Source organism: Sinohyriopsis cumingii, chromosome 7 (assembly GCF_028554795.1).
Source record: "Sinohyriopsis cumingii isolate HCF-2022 chromosome 7, ASM2855479v2, whole genome shotgun sequence".
In the NCBI taxonomy this organism is placed as follows: domain Eukaryota; kingdom Metazoa; phylum Mollusca; class Bivalvia; order Unionida; family Unionidae; genus Sinohyriopsis; species Sinohyriopsis cumingii.
In genome coordinates this window covers 53,439,215-53,463,282 of record NC_142967.1, presented here as the reverse complement: position 1 = coordinate 53,463,282, position 24,068 = coordinate 53,439,215, and the positions used below count along the sequence as shown (strand labels likewise).

The window sequence follows — 24,068 nt, the reverse complement described above, 5'->3', positions numbered from 1 at the left end:
TGATATGTAATAACTTTTGTTCTTGTACATGCATCTGTCATCTCTTGGATTTTCCTATAATAAAATGTTACACTTTGTGATCTTTACCTATGCAAATTAGCACAATGGGCTTGCCCACTGCAGTCTTCAAATACATCACACAAGCTTTCATAAGACAGTTAAGTAACATGTGAAATGGTGGTTTATGCAAAACCTCATTGCCTCTAATTACCGCTATTTAAACTGCCCAAAGGAAAATTTACCTCAGCTCCAATCATGAATGTTTACCATTTGTACATGCCACATGTAACGGGCATATACTGAAGGGGGGAGGGGGGTAGAAGCCCAAGGAAGGGGATACTGATATTTAGAGCTGAGACACAGAAATGTCATATATTTAATTATGAATATAAAGTTTTCATTAGAGTTAACACATAAGTATTAGTTGTTTCTTTTAATTAGAATTTTTTTCTAAGCACACAGCCTTTTAAGCATTAAAACAGACAACAAATTCAATATTTAACAATCATTAGGAACAAAAAAAAGAGAATTGTCAATTGTTACTTAAAGGTTAGTTACAATGAATTCAAAAGCTGCTTTCTAGTACAACATACTGTATTGTATGATTGATATAGATCATTAAAACAGAATCACAATGTTAATTTGCCAGAAATCAGCAACACACAGACTGTTTCAGTTTCATAACTTACTCTTTCCACTACTTTCAGCTGAATAGTATTCATAGGACCAGTCTACAGAATGATACAATATTTACATTTACTGTACACAGAAAAGGAAAATTGCTATTATGTTCTGGACAGTAAAATAAATTGTTACTGAAATACTAGAAATACTTCTCAAATTTCTCCATCTGTTTTTTTAACGAGACAAAACATAGTCTTATATTCTGAAAAATAAACATTTTCATTATATGCAATGAAATGACATTGTCTGTATACAAGAGCTTTACTGATTGCAAACAAAATCAGCATTTTAAGATCTATTTAGTGAAACTTCATAATTTTATGAGCAAAGAAATTGTTTTTGCACAAGAAAATATTTCCTGCTACATTTTGCAAGCAGACAAAGTTATGTCCCCTACTTCTACCTCAAAAATGTCAAGCTGGCAAGCATCATGTTGCTCCATGGGACTTTATATTTTCGTCATTGTACAACATGCTATCAGTTGTGGTTTATTTACTAGATTAGATTATAACAAGTTTTCATTGGAAATCATTTATGAAGTGATGCATCCCTTCCCAAGATCTAATTTGCAATAACTTTAACACTCAACTTGAATAAAGAACTTTAGCCCTGTTGATAATACCTTGTGATTAAAAGTTATGATACTTTCATTATGTGGTAATTGCAAGAAAAAAGTTACACCTGTGACACAAGCATATAAAAGTATTACCTGGGGGAAAAGAACATGTGTAAGCAGTTTCGTGTTTGTTTTTAATCTGTGATTGGATGTGTTTTGGATTTTTAACAAAGCTTTAATAATTTTTCACTCATATTGTTATGATGTCTGCAGTGTGGCAATTTAAAGTGATGTCTAGCACTGGGGCATCATGCCACATGTAGCATTATGTCCCTCACAGTCACATTATCCTGACACCAGGCCGACCAGTCCTAACACTAACTTCCTAATGCTGAGTACCAAGCAAGGAGCTGCACGTATTGTATTTATAAGTCTTTGGTATGTCTCGGCAAGGGTTCAAACCCACAGCCTCCTGCACATGAGGCAGATGCTCGAGCCACTTATGCCACCCAAGCAATCATGTTTTCAATCTGAACTTGCTTTTCATCTGTAAATTACTTTAGATAATAATAAAAAAATGGGGAAGAAATACTCCCATCAACAGTGCATTATACAATGCTTGCATTATTCCTGATACACATACCTTATATACTCACTTATAAGTTCAACTGCAAACAACACATTGATCTGCCATCACATAATGCACTGGCAGACCAGGGTATACAGTGCTTGTTCTGATAAATCCTAGTAAACATCATAGACCAAGATCTGCCAATTCATTCCGTGTCTGTGCAGTCTGTGAAGTTGGACTCAACATATAAGCGGGTATATATGGTAACTGATTACGATGACTGCAAAATATGACATGTAGGTAATGAAAACAATTTTTATTTAGCCAGTAATCAAAAACAGAGATTGGACTGAGGATTCATTAAATCAGTTCGAAAATATTAGTCTCACCCGCTTTAACTGGTTGACTTGCTGGCACATCCACTGGCTTGCTAGAGGCCTCACGTCGAGCCACATGTTCTGTAAATTTTTCACTAAGAGGAATTCTTCTGAAACAATTAGGGATATTATTAATAACAGCACCACCACCACCACCAAGAAGAAGAAAATAACGAGTCCACACAAGGGGGCAATTCAGATGAAATAGTAACCCATGAATCTGTCATTTCACCTACACAAATATATAAAGCAAAATTTCCTTCACTTTGCATATATTTCAGACCCTCACAGCATGCCACATATTATGCAAACAGTTCACCATAAAGAGTTTGTCTGAAGCAAGAAGAAGAAAAAGAACAACAACAACAATAATTACAACAACAAGAAAATATTGACATACATGGTCAACACTAGGGGGCAATTCTTGTGAAGTAGTTATCCATGTGTCTGTACTTTTGCCTATGCATGCTTAAAAAGCAAAAGTTCTCTTTGCCATGCCTTATTTCACACATCCTCTACCCCCACCACCCCAATCCAATTTTGATCCAATATAATAAATTCATAATCAAAAATGTTGACTTGGGTCAACTTTCCAAGATAAAGTTGGAGTTAGAAAAATAAGCTTAGTGCTCTGCAGTCAATTTAGGTGGTAATCTGATGATCATAAATGCCATAAATTATATTGCTATCTCTGGAGTATGGAATTTCCAAAAAATATTGCCACATGTTAACATAAAGAGTAAAAACTCAATCTTGGTAGCCCATAGGGAATAGAATAATGATTCAGTGGGTGTATCCATGTTCACTGCTAATAAAATGTATAAATTGTCCAATATTACATCCATTATTTCTGGGAAAAGATGATATGGAGATTGTTCAATAATTTCAATATTACATCCATTATTTGTGGGAACAGATGTTATGGAAATAGTTCAATAATTTTCAAGGCTGCTGTAGCTATATTACACAACAGCAAAATAAGAAAGGTACTTAAGAATTAATTTTCCTATTTTACAGCATTCAGTAAGTCATGATGTTTGAAACTGATTACACACAATGAGTGACCATCCCTTATTTCACTATGAACACTCACACACAGTGTGTAAGCAATTTTCAAATTTCAAGACTTCATCAATCCTGTAAAATAAAAAGTTTATTCTTCTGATTCCAAATATTTACAGAATAAATAAACAAATCTCAAGAAATAAAAAACATTACTATTTTGTAACCAATGTTTACAAAACTTGTCAAAGCATGCCAGATGGGTGCATGAATACATGTGTTAAGTAGTTCCTTTCTGGTGATATAAACTAGTCACTTTTAGTTTTTCTGTTACAATACAACTTTAACCAATCAAAATGATTGTTACCAAGCCTTAGAAAAAAACTGAAATTATTATTTTGTAATATTTTAAAAGTATTTCATAACTGCTTTAATTGTCTAAAATAAAAATATCCAAAATCATAAGTTTTAAGTGATTACCTTAAATATTATAAATTAAAAATTTTCTACACCCACTTTGCCCATTTGCACAAATTCTGTCCTATTCTGGCTGGAGAAAGCAGTCATTTCATTGATATATACGAGTCAACCACAGACTATAATATACTGGATACATATCAATATTTGGCAACATATGATTTCCAGTCTGTTTTTAATATTGTTCAGAAGACATTTTCAACCATGATGCTAAACTGAACGGAACAAAATCGTTTGTTTGAAGAAAAAAACATGAAATTCAAAATGAATACTGTATTTTATATCTACTAGAGCAATTTCAATGGTTTGCCATGAAAAATTCCATACTTCAATGGTTTGCCATGAGAAAATTCCCAACATCAATGGTTTGCCGTGATAAATTTCCAATTTCAATAGATTGATATGAGAAAATCCTAACTTTATTGGTTTGCCATGAGAAAATTCCCAACTTCAATGGTTTGCCATGAGAAAATCCCCAACTTCAATTTTGTAATATGATAAAATCTTAACTTTGATGGTTTGCCATGAGAAAATTCCCAACTTCAATGGTTTGCCATGAGAAAATCCCCAACATCAATGGTTTGCTGTGATAAATTTCCAATTTCAATGGATTTATATCAGAAAATCCTAACTTTATTCGTTTGCCATGAGAAAATTCCCAACTTTAATGGTCTGCCATGATAAATTTCTAATTTCAATGGATTGATGTGAGAAAATCCTAACTTTAATGGTTTGCCATGAGAACTCCCCAACTTCAATGGTCTGCCATAAAAAATCATCAACTTCATTGGTTTGCCATGAAAACATCCCCATCTTCAATGGCCTGCCATGAGAAAATCCCCAACTTCAATGGTTTGTCAGGAGAAAAGCCCATGCCTTGACAAATCCCTAAATTTCAATGGCTTGCCACAAGACAGCAAATTTTATAGCAGATTATGTTCCTCAGATTACTTACCTGATCACATTAATATTAGAGATATAAGCCTGCTACTTCCAGAACCCAGTCATAAAGAAAGGAAAATTTGTCATTTCTGGCTATATCATATAGGGCAGTAACTCTTGTCCATTACCTCCCCTTGGCACTGCTATGTTTGTCCAGTTTTAAAGCTAAACATAGCGGGGTAGTTGGGAGGGCCTTCAAGTAAGGCAAGTATTCTCAGACAAAAATCTAATTTACTCTAAAAATGCTTTCTCCTTCCAATACATTCCTGACCACATTAACACTGGGATAATAGATAATAGGTGGAGAGAATGCTGAGCAGCCTGCCTTTACCTCAATTATTCTTCAAGGGAAGAAAGATTGCTCCACCTTAAAGCAGCACTGCCTAGGGAAACATGATCCATGACTGCTATATCACAATAAGAAGATGATTATTTAAATGTTATGTCAATATTAAACTATTTGGCGAATCCAGTAAAACTAAGAGGCTATGTTCATATCATCAAGTCAGGTAACCATCTAAGGCTGCAGCCACAGGACCCACAAGATTCAGAATTGGTCTCTGTGAGATAAAAATTCAAGAACGCTGACTCTGAATGCCAGCCAAAAGCTTCTACAATCTTTCAGTTTAAAATGTTAGGACCCAGGATGGATTCCATTTTGGAAACAGGGTGAGAGATTTTAGTCTATTCAAATCAAAACTGGCTAATAGGTCTGATGTATCTTTATCATGACACATATCCTCTGTAACTGTGCTTGAACATGTAAATTATCATGGAGCAGTTTCCTATGATGGTAATTGGTGCCAACATTTTCTCCCTGAAGAGCCACTAGTTGCTGACAACATGCCTCATTCCCTCATTAACCTTCTGTGGAGGGCCTTCTTGCTCTCTCCACAATGGAAGGTCTAAATTCCTTCTCTCGGAGGACTGTAATGACAAAGGGCAAGCATGAAGGAGAAGACAGGGCAAGGATGAAACACCTGCAACTGAAGTTGTTTCACAAGATTTAGTTTGACCATATTCCTTCTTGTTAGCTCTCTTACTAGCTTGAATATGATGAACTTACTCAGGACATGTCTCATCTGAGAGGAGCTATCAGAATTACCCTGCAATACTGACCAAGTAATTTCTGTATTAATTTCCATGCTATGGCCATGGAGGAGTAAGCAAATGGCCAAAACCCCTCCCCTCACAAATGATTGACAGAGGATCTACAACCCAAGTTTCTGAGTTGGGACTGGTGAGACAAAGGTGGGCAGCTTGTGCTTCCACATTGACAAACAGGTCGATCAAAAGACACCCCTAAAGCACATAAATCCAATGAAAAACTAACAAAGGAGCAATTTGGTACCAAGATTGTCTTGTCCATTAGGATATGTAGTGGTCTGTGTCTAAATACACCACCATTGCCATAGATGATGTTAACAAGAACAAGGTGATGATGCAATCCATAATTTTGGTGAAAGACCAGAGGCAGAGAGTTAGATCAATGGGAAGGACTTCAAATTGGTAAACTTTGTCGCAGCATGAAAACTTATGAAACTTTTGCAATACTAGATGCATATGTACATAAAAGTATGCATCTGTGAGATTGAGATTGATTGCATACATTGGAGAGACAACCTGGAATCTTGGTGGAAGAATGAATTCAATGAGGTAACTCAGGTCTACGATTGGTCAAAACTTGCCACTGAAATTTTGGATAAGGAACAGTCATTAATAGTAGATGTCCAAAGAATTTTGCTTTCATAAATCTTCACTGCCTGTTTGTCAATAAGTGTCTGTATCTCCTGCTACATAATGTGGTCCTTCTTCCAATCTGATGTCACACCTGTTAGAAGATCAGGAAAAATGAGGAGGGGGGTTGGATACACAAGATCCAAATACACTATGAAATGGCTAAGGTCATTCATCCATTTTGTAGAAATAGGCTGATCCAATGTGATTGTAAACTGCAGAGTCTGGCATCCACCAATCTAAGGACAGTGGGAGCATTAGGTCAAGGTCAGGAAGCAGGAGGATAAGGGGTAGAGAAATGTGACTTGCCTCCTACACTGGTTTAGCTGTTGTCTGCTGGCATAAGGTTGGCTCTTTGCAGTGTAAAATATAACAGATAAAACATCCCTTTTCCCTGTCATCCATCTGTTATGGCAGAGATGGTGGGTTTACAAATTAGGATACATGATGAACAACAAGGTGGAGGGGTAGTTATTCAGATGCCTGCCTCTGAACTTCAATTGTGCCCCACAACAGCAATTGTGTGCAAAATGAAGCCATTTTAAAGCCACAGCATGAAGCAGATTTAGCAATGTGGCACATAAACATGAATCACAACATATCAAGTCAAGATTGGCAGAGGCAGTCAATGCATTAGCCATTGTATGGTGAGCTGCTCTGTTAATGACTCGAGCAATGTGGGTTGTTGACTCCCAGGTGCTGGTCGAAACAAAATTTGTATCCACCTTATATAATGTTTAGGCGGACATGCTAACTGCTGTTACATACTTATCCAATGGTTGGCAGTGGAATGTGTCCTGTATCAGGATGATGAATAGTAGCTGGTGCCTGGTTTCCTTAAAGAAAGCATTCCACGGGTTACAATAATGTTGGGACAATCAATTGCAAATCTCAATTTTTGCTGACTAGAGCAGCAGCCAGAAAGATGGAGAAATTTTCCTCATCACTGATTTTAACTGATGCTTGGACTTTATAGTCATAATCGCAGTAGGGGATGGAGGGCATTTCCAAAGCAGGCAACACCTAGTATATCTCCTCAATGGCAGCCTCACAACTAAACTACAGTTTCTCCCTGGTTAGATAGGAGTTATGCTGTTGCACAGAAGTATCTTTACACTTACTATGTGAATACTTTTGATCATTGTCAGTTTTTGATCATCGTCTGTTTCCAATTTTGGGATAAACCATGGAGGTAATGAAGACAAAACGCCATCCACTGCTAATACCATGACGGTAACAGTGAATATAGGGAAAGCTATCTCTGCCAGGCAATTTTGTTGAACCTGGGCTGACAGTGGGTTAGCTGGGAGAATACTCAGCCTGGTTGTCAGATGCATTAAAGGCGATCTGGTCAGCTTCTATACCAGTCATGCCAGGACGGACAGATTTTCACTTCAGTCTCTGTACCAATCTTCATGTGTAACCACTGGCTTGCCTAGATGGATGGATCTTACACTAAGATTCCCATTTATATATAAATATATATAAGACTTACTGCCCTATGTCAATATAATATAGATAGAAAAAAATGAATTTTAGTAGCTCTGGATTCTGGAGGTAGCAAGCTTATATCCCAACTTTTAATGTCAATGAAGAATGCATCCAAAGGAGAAATCCTTATGCTTTTCATATATTTAAATTGGATTTCAAGTACTTCTGGCTTACAAATTGACTGATCCCTCTGGCATTCAAGGATGCATATGTATTTGGTCTAAAGCGATCGCCGTTCCAGATCACTACCATCTCATTGCTGTCTGCATGGATTCTAGTCTAAGGTTCAGCTAACGTTGGTATGTGAGAAAGTTTGCCAGTAGCTTCTCGTGGGTCAGTGGTTCTTCCCGGATTTTCCTTGGTTCTTCCTCCACCAGTTATACTGGCTGCCATGTATAGCCTATCTTGTGCTGAAAATGGCATTAAACCCTATAGCAACAACAACAACAATTTTCTCAGACATCATTGCATGCCAAATGATATGACTTAGTATTAAGATGTGTCAAGTATATTTCATGGTCCAGTGATTATGGTTAAGATAAGCATTGAGCTCATTTTCTCAGGTACCACAGTATGAGAAGCACTAGTTATAAGTTTACTTTGAAAGACAGAAAATTCAAAATTGAAGCACATTTCCCATATATTACTGGGTATTCATGATTAAATTTGAAACATATTACGAGGAAGAAAATATCTACTGGTCCTCATAATCTTTCTATCTCACGTTTTAATCATTCTTGGCAATATTTTCTGATGCAGATTTGACTTACATCCAATGTATAGCACACAAATAATGACAAAACAACAAGCAAAGCTGACACTGCAAACCAATGTTACAGCACACAAAGCAAAGTTAATTCTACTACATACTACTCATAAGTAAATGTGACTAATAGTGATTTTTAATTAATTACATATGACACATTATGGTGATGTAATATCCTGAAGACACCATGACGGCAATATGGTCATAAGTCATGAATTCTTTTTAGATGACAAATTAAAACAGAGTCCCTTGAAGGGACTGACGCTCTACAAACTAATTTCAATTTGCTACCATCAAGACATCATAAGAAGTCTTTTAGTGAAAGAATAATGTCAGTATGACCAGCCATCAACGAGAAGTAGTGACAAGATTGTCTTGCAGTTAGAAGTCATATTTACACCATTTTTATTCCTGACTAACTTGGCATCATAAGTCTTTCAGTGAAAACCCAATGCTGATATGACCTTACATTCACAAGAAATAGTGGTAAGAAGAGTTTCAAGATGGCCACCATGGCCAGGTTATTAAAAGTCTGAATGGAACCATGAGGAAAAATCCAGACATCATAACAAGATGTTTAGTTTGTTGATGCAACCAGCCTTTCAGAAGGATTAGTGATAGCAATATTTCAATATGGCTCCTATGACAGCCATGTTGGCCAACAACTCAGCACCATTTGCATTTATGACCAACTAGACATCATTAGAAGTCTTTTGGTGAAAACCATCATGTCATTAAGAGAAGAGAAAATAACAAGATTTTCAAGATGGCCACTGTGGTCATATTAAATATTGGCACCATTTCACTTAGAACCAACCAGACATCATAAGAAGTTGTTTAGCAAAAAAAAAACATGTTGATATGACCATACATTCTGGAGGAGTAGCAAAAACAATATTTCCAAGATGGTCACTGTGGGCTTATCAAGATGGTAGCTGTGGCAGCAATACTTAACATCAGACTAGCCTCATTTTCATTTGCTACCAACTTTACATGATAAGAAGTCTTTTTGTGAAAACCCAGTCATCATATGACAATCTATTCAGGAGGATCAGCAATTAAGAGATTTTCATGATGGCCACTGTGTGCCCATTTTCATTAGGACCATAAAACAAGTGTGTGTGTAAAGCTTCATGGCAATCCAACAAGTAGTTTAGAAGGAGTAGCAATAAAGAAACTTATGCTAATGGATGGATGGACAATGGACAACAGACCATCCCATAAGCTCTTCAGTATTCTGAAAAGCCAGGCTGGATGGTTCAACATACATAAACATAAAACAGCCTGTTTTTTCATGAAGGTAACTAACAAATGTGGATGCAAATACAATCTAAACACTTCAAATCTTTATAAAATGTAAATTAAATGTCTACATGTACTCAGCAAGAAAGGAAAATTAGCTATCAAAGGGAGAAAACTCACTGATATTTTGGAGGTGAATCAAAGGCAGGTCTTCTGTCTGTTATCGACTGGTCAGAAGTTATACTGTACTGGCTCAAACTGTCACTTGGTAGTATAGTAGCTTCTTCTGATTTGGACCGAGCATGATACTGCTCTCTTTCAAAGGAGACGGTAGTATGTTAAACTAATTTCCCTGCATTCCCTTTTACATGTATCACAATGTAAAGACAGGTTGAAAACCAGACTATTGTTCAAGTCTGTCCAGCATATTGAAGGCATTCAGAAGATACAGCAAAACCTCCCAATTATGACCACTGAGAAGTCTGTTAAATGTAGTTTAACTTTAGGATATGGTCTGATTAAATAGGGTGCCATATGTACTTGCTTAGAAGTCAAATCTAACTGCAAACAATACAGACTCAGATTTGACAAATGATGTGCTGGCAGATCAGGATCTATGTTAATTGTTATACTGATTAATCAAAACAAACTGCATTAACCCAGATCTGCCCAAAATTTTGCAAGAGAATATCGGGGTCTGTGAGGTTTTCAGTTGAACTCTACTTATAAGCAAGTATATATGGTACTGTTCAATTATTTATTTATATGGGCCTAAATTTCAATAGTCTAAAAAAAAAAAATCACATTTTCATTGGTATTTAAACTTGTGGACATAAGGGGCCATATTGTCTCACAAGACAATCACTTACTATCAAGTCTACCTTTACTTAGGAAGAAATATTAGTCAGCTTAGTCTAAACAAGAGGCTGATATTTGCCAAATAACAAAATGCAAGAAAAGTTGGCCAAAACATTATGGATCAATGGAATCTTTTGATGAGAAACTTCTTCAAATCTGTTGACTGCATATATTATATGTTTCAGTATTTCTGCAGCTTTTACACATTCATCCATAGTTCCAAATACTGAAAGGCCTCGATGCAGGATGCTTTCTGTCAGAGTTGGTCACATGATGAGATTAAGGTAGTATAGGTATCTTTCTAATTTTAGTAATGGCCACTATGCTGTGTCAGTATATAAATAAATCTAAGATGTTTTCTATCAAATCAAGCAAAAATAATGTTAGGTGTCTTTTAGAAGAAGTTGTTTCAAGGTCGATCAGAATCATAAAAGTCCTTCACACCAAGATGCTTCCACTGGTGGTTTTTGAAAAGTCATTTAAAAGGAAATTATGTATTTAGTAATGGTAGTCATATTTGTAATGCAAAATAGAATCATCTACTTACATTTGGAAATCCTTCGTACCTGAATGGTTTATGTCAAATTTGGTCAAACTCAGAGAAGTTCGCAGAAGTCATTCAACTCAATTAGATTCAACGTCATCAGTTTGATTACTGCATACTGTGTACATGTTCTAAACTTCTGGTAAACATCGTGGTCTTAATACAGCAATATCTGATTGAAGATCAGCATAATTTTAACAAATCTGAAGGACTTCAATGACAGGATGCTTTCATCAAATTCCACTGAGCAGTTTTTGAGAATAAGTCAATAAGTTTTTTCAGTTTTTATAATGGTGACCATACATGATGGCATATTAATATAAAATAAAAAAAATTGGAAAGACCTTCATGCAAGGATGCTTACATTCAAATTTGGTCAAATTCTGTCAAGCTGTTTTGATATGCCATTTATGAATTTTTGTTTTTAGTAACAGTTACCAAATTTGATAATAAACCTGTGTAATCTGGACAAAGAGCTTCCTTCTACAATGTTTTCCATCAAATCTGTTCAAATTCTTTTATGGCTTTTGAGAGGCTGTACACAGCAATTCGAAATGGATGATGATTGACAGGCAAAGAATCATACATCAACACACTTGGCCTTTAAGCAGATGAGCTAAAAACTTTAACATTGACCTTAGCGAGGGTATGGATGGATACAAAGATAGGTGTATACTGGGCATACATATGGATGCCAAAGTTATCAATATGTAAAGTTTCTGCCCAAGAGGGCTCAATAGGAAATTGGGCTATTCAAAAACTGGCAGCTCATAAATACATGAAACAATAAATTTAAGATATACAAGACTGGCAGGGGCCCTGGGTGGCCAAGTGATCTAAAATACACAATGGCATCAGATGACAGGCTTCAAGGCTCATCATTTGGAAAATATGCAAGATTGGCTTCAACCCTTATAAGGCTGTTCCATTTAAACATACATGGTACCCAGGGAAGGCAGTTTTTAAAAAATATATGCCAGGATACTTTGATTCACAGAGTTCATATTAAAATGATCAGACAATTTTAAATTGCATCTATGGGTGAGTACCTTTTTTTAAAAGTGCCTTCCCTGGATCCTATGTACGTTTTAATGGAACAGCCCTAATTTGGAGCAGAACTGAACATAACAAAACTTAAGAGACAAAAAAATGTAATCAGTTCAATTATAAATGGTCTGCAATGAATTGTTCCCATCAATAGCATCCTACAAACACAAAAAATGACAATTCAAAGACAAATCAATGACAATATAGTGCTGGTGAATGATATGGAATGTTTTGTACAGTAAGTGTGCTAGCATAGCAAACAATGACCTCATGGAAAAATACAGAATGATCCTCACACTAATTAGATTAACTTTTTTGTACAATTCTGTCCTGGAAAAATAAGTTGGTTATTGATTGTGAGCTTCTAAATAAGTGATGAAAACAAATCATGTAAACTGGATGAGAAATGCTGAGGTCATACAGATCTGAAATTGTACGTGTTATAGTATCAAAGTAAATGACCAACCCAAATGTATGGAATCCAAATATAATAATATAAACATACACCACTACATGATGTACATATAACTGGGTGATGAGGATGACTATCAGCCTCTGCACTTATCCAGGAGGTCAATTACTTGGTTTCTGTCACAGCATAAAGTTATGTTTCATTGTAATTTTATTTTTAAATGGACTTAAACTAATATTAAAAATTCAAAACAATATAATGTTTTCAAAAAGGATTAGTTTCCATGAACATTTTGAAATATGCCTCTAATGTTTTTTATCTCATTCTTTTAAAAAATAAAGTGCCTTTAAACATAAAGATGGATTGACTGTAACTTTACAAGAAACAAAAACCAAGAACATTTATTTTCAGGCTGAATAAAGGGTGCTGGATTACAAACCATGGTACAAGTAGTGAGTATGCATACATTCAAACCATCATTACATTGGTACAATCAGTGAGTATGCATACATTAAACCATAATTACATTGGTGCAAGGTGTGGATCTTCATATTGCAATTTCTTCAGAATATTCTTTTTATTTTACCTCTTTTAGCTCAAAATGAGTTATGATTGAAAGTGACTGACTCGAGATCAAAATGATAGTGAATAAGAAGTGAAAGCGACATACTCAAGGTCAAATTCTTCAATTTTCCCTGAATGTTTGCATATCAGATCTACTTTCTTTGTTTCTTTAATTTTTATTTTAAATTTCTGTCATTTGAAGCCCACTACACTCTTCACTGTGATATACAGATAATGGCTCTATATGTCTTTATCCATAAAGTGAATGACTGGAGATTTTCATCAGCATTGATATGACATCATCAGCAACAAATTCCAATAGTAATTACTTCTCTTAAAGACTTCATTTCGATGCAAAATTTCTGAATATTGTACAGACCCTGTTGTGTCAGAGTGCATAGAAACACACTTGTGTTAATATCTATATATATATATATATATATATATATATATATATATATATAATGAAAAAACTTGTCTCCATATACATTGTAAGTATTTTTTTTATTATATGTCCATTTATTAAATACTCAGTGCCAATGATAAGAAAAAAAAGTTTGGAATTTACTTTGTCAAAAATATACAATGAATGACATGCAAATACAGTAAATTAAAATATTACAAAATCTGACATAATGATACATAGTGCACATCACTGCAAGCATATATATATATATAAACACAAACACAATCACACAAACATTATGTATACCAATGTTATTAAGATAAACAATGAGGCTACATAAAATACCTGCTTAAATCTCTCCGATTAGGATCCATTTCAAATGGATCACTCAAAGCTCTTTGGTGTCTGCTTGATGACAGGTCATCTTCATTGTAACCACCTCTACCTGAGTTACCAGTTCTCTCAGTAAGGAAAAATCTTTCACTGGATTTTAAACAAAATGGATAATAATAACAGCCATGTAAATAAAAAAGCAATCCTAACAAACAAAACAAATTCAATCGCTTGTATGAATTTCCTCTAAATGACTAATTCTTTTTTTTAAACTCATTTTAGTCACCACTCTCCTGTTACTAATTTTGGGGGAACAAGGCATGTAACCAAGCCATATAGGGACTTCCATTTAGCATGAAAAGTAAGGAAACAATGAGAGACTTGAGCTAATAAAAGGGACCTAACTCTGAAATAAATAAAGGCAACCATTTAAGATCTTTAGAAACCACAATAAATTAGTGGTGGAATAGAAGTGAAAAGATGGCTTTATGAAAGGAGTGATCTCTAATGTGGGTGATAAAATAGTAAAAATATACCATGTGGGTATCAGGCAAGATTATTGGACTGCAGCATTTATCAACAGTATCCGCAATCCTTTTTTGTGTTCTTTTTATGTTTATCTAACAATTGTTACTAATCAGGCAGTCATTGTTATAAAATGATAACATATAGGTTAGTGGTGTCTATGTTCTTGCAATATGGTCATCCATGGGGATACTGAGTTCTACTCGTACATATGGATGCTAGAAGGCCGGGAACCAGGCTAAGTGCAGAAATAATCAACATGTACTTTAGTCTTTTTTACAATAGAAACTATAAAACACAATAAGCATACCTACAAAAATTTAGACATCAGTAGCCAGCCTCTTTTTTTAAAACAGTATAAGCGGTCGTTGTTAAAGGGATTAAATTTAAATAAAGGTTGGAAGAGTTTATTCTTGTTTTTGCGATGCAGTCATTCATAGCAGTGTTGAAATGCATATTTTGCCAAGACATCATGGTCGCTGGTTGTGTTCAGTGGGTCGTCGCTCACAACAGAGCGTTTATATAATAAAATCAATCCATGCATTATGACTGTGATCCTAAATGACAGGTGGTTGCTCATAACAGGTTTTACTGAACTAAAATGTTCACATTATTTTAATATTTAAGGTTTGAATTTCCAAAAATGATACACAGGAAGTGAGTTAACAAATCAGTGGAACCTCTGTGGAATGTTTCAAGCTCAGAGTTCATGATGCAACAGTGGAAATCAGTGAATATTAAGAACTCTTACTTCTCATAATGACCGACAGATCAAAAGTTCAAGTGGTAAACAGGAGTATCTGTATGTTTTTCCACTAAATATAAAATATTTTACTTACAAATATATTAAACACAATTTTTTCACTCCTGAAATGCACAAATCACAGACTGAAATATAATAATTCTGCATACAAAGATAATCAACAGCAACATGCTGATTACATTAAAAATGAATTATAATCCATTTCTCTGCCCAAAAGTATGTAATTATAACTATAATCAACTGATCACATCTGAAAAGTAAATGACCAGGGTCTGATAATGAAGTATATCAATACCATGGTAACCTGATATTACATGCACTTACTGTGACAAAGGGTCTCTTGATGGGTTAACTCCCCTAGGCAAACCAGCATCTCTGCCTTGAACAGTACTATCTCTGTCTCCTGGCTGGATCCATGCTTCTCTCACTCCCCTTGACACTTGGCTACTGGTATTGTCTCCCTCATCTTTCACTAAACCATACACGGGGTAACATTTTATTGCCTGGCGATAGGGTGTGTGCAGCTCAATGCTCTTATCAAAAGTCTGCTGTGACATCTTTTCCAGCTGTGATGATAGGAAAGTTTTGGCATTACTGAATGCATTGAATGGTCCCATTGGTTTGATTGGTGAATAATCTGTCCCAAGATGGTCACCACTATGCTTTGGTCCACCAGGAGAACTTAGCATTGACCATTCAAGCTGCCGTCGAATATTCTCTTCTGGAACAGTCAAACTGTTATCAAAACTAACACTGTCATGACTGGAATCCATCTTAGGTCTCTCAAGTAGTTTCTTTATCATTTCTCTTTCGTGGACCATAGCCTCTTCTAAAATTCCATGAACTTGCTTCTCAGGGTGTCCCTCCTTAAGAATTTTTGTGACTTCATCTGCTAGGCCTTTACCATTGTCAAGGGTGACTGGCTTATACAACTGAGGCTCAGAATTTAGAATTTTATTGACTCTAGCTGTTAAACCTTCATCTGGTGATGTCTGTGGCTTTGGTGCTTCCAAGGATTCAGTAATCTTCTTTCTTGTTCTCACAGATACTTCTGTTGGAGAGTTTCCTTTCCTTTCATCAGCACTGGGTTTTTGTTCTGGCATGTTAGGCTCCTGATCAAGCATTTTATGCTCTTGTGCAAATCGCCCATCATTTTCAGGTTGAAACTTATCTTGTAATTGTTGGCGATCTGAGCGATATCTTGCAATAATTGATTCCACATCTTGATTTGGATACTCACTTGGACTTTGTGCACTACGTTTGTCAAGGTCATCTAAACCTACATCTGGCTCAAGTTCTTGTACATCTAGCTCAGTGGCACTTGTCCCACCTGTATATCCAAGTCCATCATCCCCAGATGAGTTTGCTGCTAATCTCTTCTGTATATTCTTCAACCTCTGTGACAAAGACTCTGTGTCAGTTTCTGTTAAATTTCCTATGAACTGACCTGAGTAGTTTTCATCATAACCAAAGTCAGCAGCATGGTCCCAAAGAAACTTGCGATCTTGTGCACTTTCAGGATTGGAATTGGTTCCCAACGACTTGTCCTGTTCTCTTGAACTATTATTCAATGATTCTCTTCCATTAACTTCATGGCACTGAAGATGACCTCCACCATCTCTTCTAGGCTTGCCACCACCATTATCCATGGTATGCAGACTAACCTGAATCTCCTCCAGGTCTTTTTGTAGTCGATTATAGTCAAGACTCCTTAGCTGGAATGTGCCAGTATAAGGGACACCTGGGCTATTCCAAACAGAAGTAGCTTTGATTCTCTCCAAACGCGAAGTACCAGCAAGCACTTCTTGAATCTGTCTGTGTAGAGAATCTTCAGAACTTTCACTACTCTCTGAATACTTCCTTAATCGCAAGTGCTCATCATTTTCTCCCTTTGATGCTGGCACACTTCTGCCATCTGTTGTTAACTGTGCATCACCAGCTTTGTCAACCGCATTAAAGGCTGATGTTTGTGGGCTTCCACTGTCCGTGGACTTGGACTGAGCTGAGGGAGCTGTTTTGACAGCTGGTTCATCACTAGAATAGGAAGAAACTAGTGGTCCTGATGACTTGTGTCTCTGCCCATAGTCATCTGATTTTCGAAGGAGCTTTTCCACTTCTAAACTGGTCAAAGAAGGCAGACTGTCAAGATCTTGCGACTTCTGAAGCTTAGTATGGTCATCTTTCATTAAAATACTGAAAACATCTTTCTTTTCCTGTGATGCAGTTAAAATATTTTCTCCAATTCGCTGTTGGCTTGGAATTGAGTATCTTTCTCGCAATGAGAATCTCTCCTCACTTCCTGATGGATCAGGTCTCATGATAGGAGTCACCGCCTCTCTGACCTGTTTTTTTGTGTCCTCAAGCATTTTAGCCATTCTCTTTAGAGATTCATCACTAGGAGATCTTGGTGTAGGTGACTGAGATGATAAAAGTTTATCTTTGATGGCATTACCATCTGTTTTCTCTGTCATAAGCTTCTCCCTTTCAGACACAGAGACGTAAGTGGAGGTCACATCTCGTTCCTTCTGAAATGCCATATTTGCACTTTTGCACAGTTTTGGTTCTGGTGACTCTGACCTCGTAAGTCTAGGAATGGGCTCCCCAGAGTCACGTCTCTCAAGAACTTTTGTCTCTCTTCCACCATCAGCTGACTGAGACTGGGTTCTTGCTCTCTGCAAGGATTCTGACTCAATTAATTCTTGTATATTTTTCCCAGCATGCTGTAATCTTTCCAATCTATCTGTATCTTTCTTTCCTGCTCCAACATCACCACAAGCCATTTTACTCTCTGCCTTCCTTTGCTCAGCAAAACCTTTATTAATCTCCATTTCCTTTGGCAAATCTGTTACCTGGCTTGAAGCAGAAATGGGTACAGCTGAGCTTTTCTGCCATTTATTGTCTAGCCTATATTTCAAAATGTCTAGTTTCTCAAGCTTAAAATCCTCAACATGTTCTTCAGGATAAAATTTGCTGTTTTTAAGATTAATATGATCCATGTCACTTTCTGAGTTATCACTTGAGAATTCTCGAGCATCAGATGATGGGTAGTTTTCAAACCTGCTGATCCGACCATCATAAGAAAATGGAGACTTGGAACTTGGTCTACTGTTATCAGAAGAACTAAACTTGTTTTCACTGCTGTCATTGTTCAATTCCTGCTCAAGTCTGGAAACTGGTATCAAATCAGCACTATGCTCTCTCAATCGCGCTCCATTCACTTCTGCCACAGTATTGATAGCATCTTCCAGCCTAAGTGGTTTTCGCTGACCTGACTCAAAATCATCTGATTCAGAAGCTCTAGTCTTGACTTCACTATCAGAATATGACTTTATCTTTTGTTTTGGTTGTTGTCTTGGTGACATGTTGTTATCTGACTCAGTTGAATAAGGATTCCAGTCTGAATCAGACAGCCCTGTTGATGACTCAGGGTAACGAGCAACACACCCACCTCCCCCTTCTCCTTTATTAGCATTTTCTTCATCTGAAATCTCTGAGCTTTCACTCCCTCCTGCTGCATACTTTGCTATGGAATAATTTCCACTGACCAGTTCTGTAGATACCTCCATGATGGCAGAGTGGACGGCTTCGTCTTGGGCACTGTCCTGAACTGAGGAACTCTGGGAAGCATCCTCCAGTGGGTACTGAGACAGTCCCAAGTTACCTGGGAAAAACAAAAATATTGTTGAAACTTTGCATTAAATTTTATTTAAGAACAATGTAGGAGTTGATTTCAGCTGATTTATATTTGCATGTATTTGTTGGATAATGGGACAACGGTACAGAAACAATTATTTTCACCCAAAACTGCAATGACTGAAAACTGGACCAACATACCATTACCCCCAATCCACCCTACACCCACCCACCTTATTGTGCAAATGATTGCACTATTCATCCTTCATGGTAACATTTAAAGATGCATATTCATCAAATACAATAATCAGCAACTAATGGTATGTTTGAAAAATTCTTTTATAAATATTTGGAGAACAAATGTGCCCTTAAAGTCACCAATTTTTTAAAGACCGTAATTAAAGCAACCTTCATGTGATGTTTCTGTAGTCTCTGACTGCCATGCTTCATCAGACGAAAATGTTTTCCTCATGTCATCTTGACTCTCATTAGCAGATGATACAGTCTGTTGGAAGAGAAATGTAAATGATTTGCTTTAGTGAATACCCATTTTATCTTATATGCATGATCTGGCATTAGATAAAGCTGTTCAATCCGTATTTCTGCACCACATACTCAGATGAAAACTACTTATGTGTCTTCTTTGATGTCTGCATACAAACACAAAAACACATACACACACACACACATATACATGTACATGCATATGGGGTTCTCAATAGAATTCAAAACTTCAAAATTGAAGAGTCATTTGACACATACACCCCCCGGGGGCCCCGAGTGGCCGAGTGGTCTAAAGCGCTCTTCGTTACGGATCACTGCCATCTCACCTCTGTCTGCGGCGGTTCGAGTCAAAGATTCAGCCAATGTGGGTATGTGAGAAAGCTTGCCAGTAGCTTCTCGTGGGTCGGTGGTTCTTTCTGGGGTTTTCCCGGGTTCTTCCTCCACCATTAATACTGGCCGCCATGTATAGCCTATCGTGTGCTGAAAAATGGCGTTAAACCCCACAACAACAACAACAACATACACCCCCCAAGAAAAAATAATTTTCCTCATCATTATAATAGGATAACAGTTTATTTGAAGTAAAAAATAAGTTTCAAGGACTGAACTGCATATCAGCCAGATGATTTTTTTTATAGTTAACTGGACAAATTTAAAAAGCTAAGCAGTATCTATGCTGACACCTTTAAGTGTCATTCCAAACAGTGACTGAACTTTGTGCAAAACAACTAAGATAAAATAGGAATATGAAACAGTTTGCTGAATACTATAAAGATGCCACATTCAAATGGAAACTATTTATTTGACCTTAAGACCTGTTAACCTAGTTGTCTGATCTTTCATTAAAATACTTATGGGGTGGGGTAGTACATTTCATCAGCAGGCAAAGTAGTGTGTATCATTTGTGCATGTTTGGTATTAAATAGATTATTTATCCATATGAAGCATGCAAGTTACATGCACCTTACTTACCTATTTTAGTTTAATGGACAAAGTCCTAATAAAACACGCTGATGGAAGGTAATATTTCAATGTTACACTTCATAAAAAAATCAGGATTCAGACCACGTATATACCTGATTACTAGAATTGCCTTGATCCATATTTGCCTTTAACAAATATTCCGATTGTGATTTGGTCAAAGCCTCAAGCTCTTTGTTACCGACAGAGTGAGAGATCCAGTATGATGCATGCGACTGGTATACACAGTAATCTTGGTAATGACCAGGGAAGCCGTCAATCTCCACAGCTGATGACAAACCTGATGACAGATGAGTTTCACACTTGTACTTAGACAAATCAAGGGATGGTATGGCACTCTTCAGTGCTATGAACGGCTTTGTTGCAGTTCGCCGACTGTCATCACTTTCCTCACTCTCAGAATCTGTGACATCCGATACAGGTAACTCAAACCAAACCTGGAACATGTCAACAATAATGGTATTAGCCTTGCAAAGCAAATCCAGATCACTTTCATTGTTGCATATTAAGAATAGTGCAGTGCATATGACAGCATTGTATGTGTAATTCAGTGTTGCATACAAGTAGTGTAGGTGCAAGTATATGAAGCTCTAAATAACTTTTGGTGCAAACCTGAAACCCAGATTTAAAATCCAGTAAAAATATATATGCCAATAAAATCCAGCAAGCACAAAATAAAGTTGTTCTAATTAATACCAGTAACCTTCAGGTGTAAGACAAGCTGTTTGATAATACATGGTACTGTTTAATACAATGCACAATAGGCATTTTTTCTTGGTTTTATTGTTCAGCTCAAGGAAAATATGCATATTTGAATCAGTCCAGATAGAACAAGACGGCATCTTGACCAAACCAATCTCAATTATCATAAAGATTTACAATGAAACATTCTACAACAAATATTTATGTATCTCACTATACTCTCCTTGGATAAAAAAAAAAATACCAAAAGAAAAATATTTTATACTTGTCCTGATTGGAATTTAAATTGTCATAAAATTTGCACAAGAATTCAACATTTTCTTGTCAGACTTAAGTTTGAGGGCAACACCATAACTTAAAATGTACTTTGTCCAGCATAAATAACTTGTTCCAGTTTTCAAATAATTGATTCTTTTAAGGCATATTAAAATGACAACATTATAAGTACACATTAAAAGTAAACGCCAGCTGATTGTCAGTGCATTCTGAAGTGAACACTCAAGACTAATGAGCAGTCAATCAATTACAAGTTAGTTATGCATGAAACAGATCAACTCTTTTTTAGTATTTTGACACATTTATCATTTTTATGCATTGCAAAGATATGACTAACTATTTACATGCCTTTAAAAAAAAAACTTGCAAAAAATCTTGCAGGCAAATCTCTCCCTATCTCTCTCCACATAGGTTTGTGGATGACATTAGCTCCATGCTTTCTGAAGATGTTTTTGTAGTCTTTCAGAGAGCCCACCAGTATATGGTAAAAGTACAGTTACACATCTTTCTCCCTTTTCCTTTCATCTGTTTTTCAGCCTGATTTATTTGTAAGATTTCTGACTTATTTAATGGTTTGCTACATATAATGCATGTACTTCTGCAGATAAAGCTTGAGTATAAAGTTACTCAGTGTTTCTCATGGCTCTATTCATAGATTATTTGTTATTTTGTAGAATTATTGAGTGTTTTCTCAAAACTTTGTACAAAAGTTAGTTATCATTGTTACAACTATACAGTATTTCTCATGGCTCTGTTTGAAGTTAACCCATAGGTACACATAATTAAATGTCAGCCAATGTTTCTCAGTCTATCATTGAACAAATATTTTAATATAAAATCTTAACAAAAAATCTCTAATATCTGTAATTGTATCAAAATAGTTCAATTAAGAATATTTATCCAATTGCACAGTACCACTAAATCATGGAGTTATTATTTTGAAGTGATGCAGCTGATATGAGCCTTGAATTTCTTTTACTGCTATATGACTTTGTGACTGTTAATAAGCCTGATAGAACTTAAATTTTCAGCCTGTTCCATCCATAGTCCTATTCTTTATAAAAAAAAAATTTACATACTTCATCAGAGAATAATAGAGACCTCTTGGAGTTTTGGTTTATGTTTATCTAGGCCTTTATCCTAGAGTTTATTGGCCACAAGGAGTATAGTTTGTCACTGAATGATCACCAAATTAATACCCAGCTCTAGTACTAAAAAAATGGTGGTAGTAATTATTTTGATTGGGGGGGGGGGCAAGTCATTGGTTTCATCCCATTAAATCCAGATGCATGTTTGAAATTATAGAATAACTTGGCAATCAATGAATAAATAAACAAGTTGCTTGCCAGTCCAAGACCTGCAGATTGTCAGTGCAAATATGACTGTATCACACAATCAAGATTAGTTGTGTGTCTAATGTGTGCAGGTGTGTTTAACTGTATCAAACATTCATAATGATGGGATAGTGAGTGATGGAAAAAAGGTTGAAAAATGAAGAAAGAAAAGCTGTAAATATGCTGTTTGCAAATTATTATTCAAGCTATTTCTGAGATGCATGAGAAGTATAAGATTCAGAAATGACAACTTTCCAGCTGAATATTAACAATGTGAATTTGGCATTTAAGAAACATTACAGTACACAAAAACACACCCTTTAAAGTTTTATTCGCGGTATCACATTGAGGAACAGGAGAAAGAGGTTGGTGGGGTGGGTTCATAACTAGCAACTATTCAAATGGCCTCTACTGTATATGTTTGTCATAGTTACTACATATAAACCACTTCCCTGTATGCGGCATTTATGCAGATAAAAGACTACGTTACTTGAGGATGATATACTTACAAGCATTAACATGATCTCTATCTTCCTCCGCTATATATCTATACATACATGTAAAAACTACCATCTCAAACTGAATGTGACAAACTATTTACAGATCCAGAAAATGTTAATTATAAATGCATAAATGCAGTTATAAAGCACAGACTTACCTAGGATAGTTGAGACTTCTGCATGCAAATTAGTAAATTACACCAAGCAAACTTAAAACAACATTGGAGTTATTCGGCGGTTGACCTGTTGAACAAGCCCAATCTTGTTAGTTCATGCAACAGTGTAAATAATTGAAAATGCACGGCACACAGGAATTGGAGTAATTTAGTATGAGGCAGCACTTTGTCAGGGCACAAATCAGACATCCTGAAATACCTGTCTTGCCATTCTCTATTCAAGTTTGAGTAAATTATTCAATTAAAAACGAAAGCCTCAGCTAACTTGACGTACACTTCGTAGCCATTTTGAATCCAATGTAATTGCACCAATATCAAAGCAACAGCATGGCGTTATTAAAAAGCAGTTACGGAAGCTACGCACAAGTAGCGATATTACAGAACATCAAGCCGTTCGAAGTTTTTCCGATAGCAACAACAACAATCATCATCATTATCCAACCTGCCCACAAAATGTGAACGAATTAGTTTCAGTGGTTTAATTAGACCAGTATTTGAATATGGCTGTACAGTTGGAACCTCCATTCCAGGTTTTGAAATTAAGCAGCAGAGAGGGTGAACAGACCACTTGCTTTAAAGTCCATTTATGAACATGAAACCTCATACGAAAAAAATTGAAAAAAAAAGGTCAATAACGTCAAACCGAAGCCTCTACCTAAAAGCGA

General features: G+C 36.1%; 1 protein-coding gene across 2 annotated transcripts in view; it reads right to left on the bottom strand.

Moving 5' to 3' along the window:
* The window catches only part of LOC149795263 (uncharacterized), an 87,985-nt gene extending 64,305 nt beyond the window's left edge, over nt 1–23,680 (bottom strand). For both annotated transcript variants that reach the window (XR_016422296.1, XM_089964995.1), the window contains exons 1-7: nt 23,386–23,680; nt 20,511–20,852; nt 19,339–19,435; nt 15,622–18,958; nt 14,022–14,159; nt 10,026–10,160; nt 2,201–2,298 (exon numbers count right to left, since the gene is read on the bottom strand). Coding sequence is in view for 1 of the 2 variants with exons in the window: in XM_089964995.1 (XP_089821121.1) it covers nt 2,201–2,298; nt 10,026–10,160; nt 14,022–14,159; nt 15,622–18,958; nt 19,339–19,435; nt 20,511–20,537 (3,832 nt within the window). In the remaining variant the exon portion in view is untranslated. The remainder of the gene's footprint in view (nt 1–2,200; nt 2,299–10,025; nt 10,161–14,021; nt 14,160–15,621; nt 18,959–19,338; nt 19,436–20,510; nt 20,853–23,385) is intronic.
* Nucleotides 23,681–24,068: the final 388 nt, after the last annotated feature.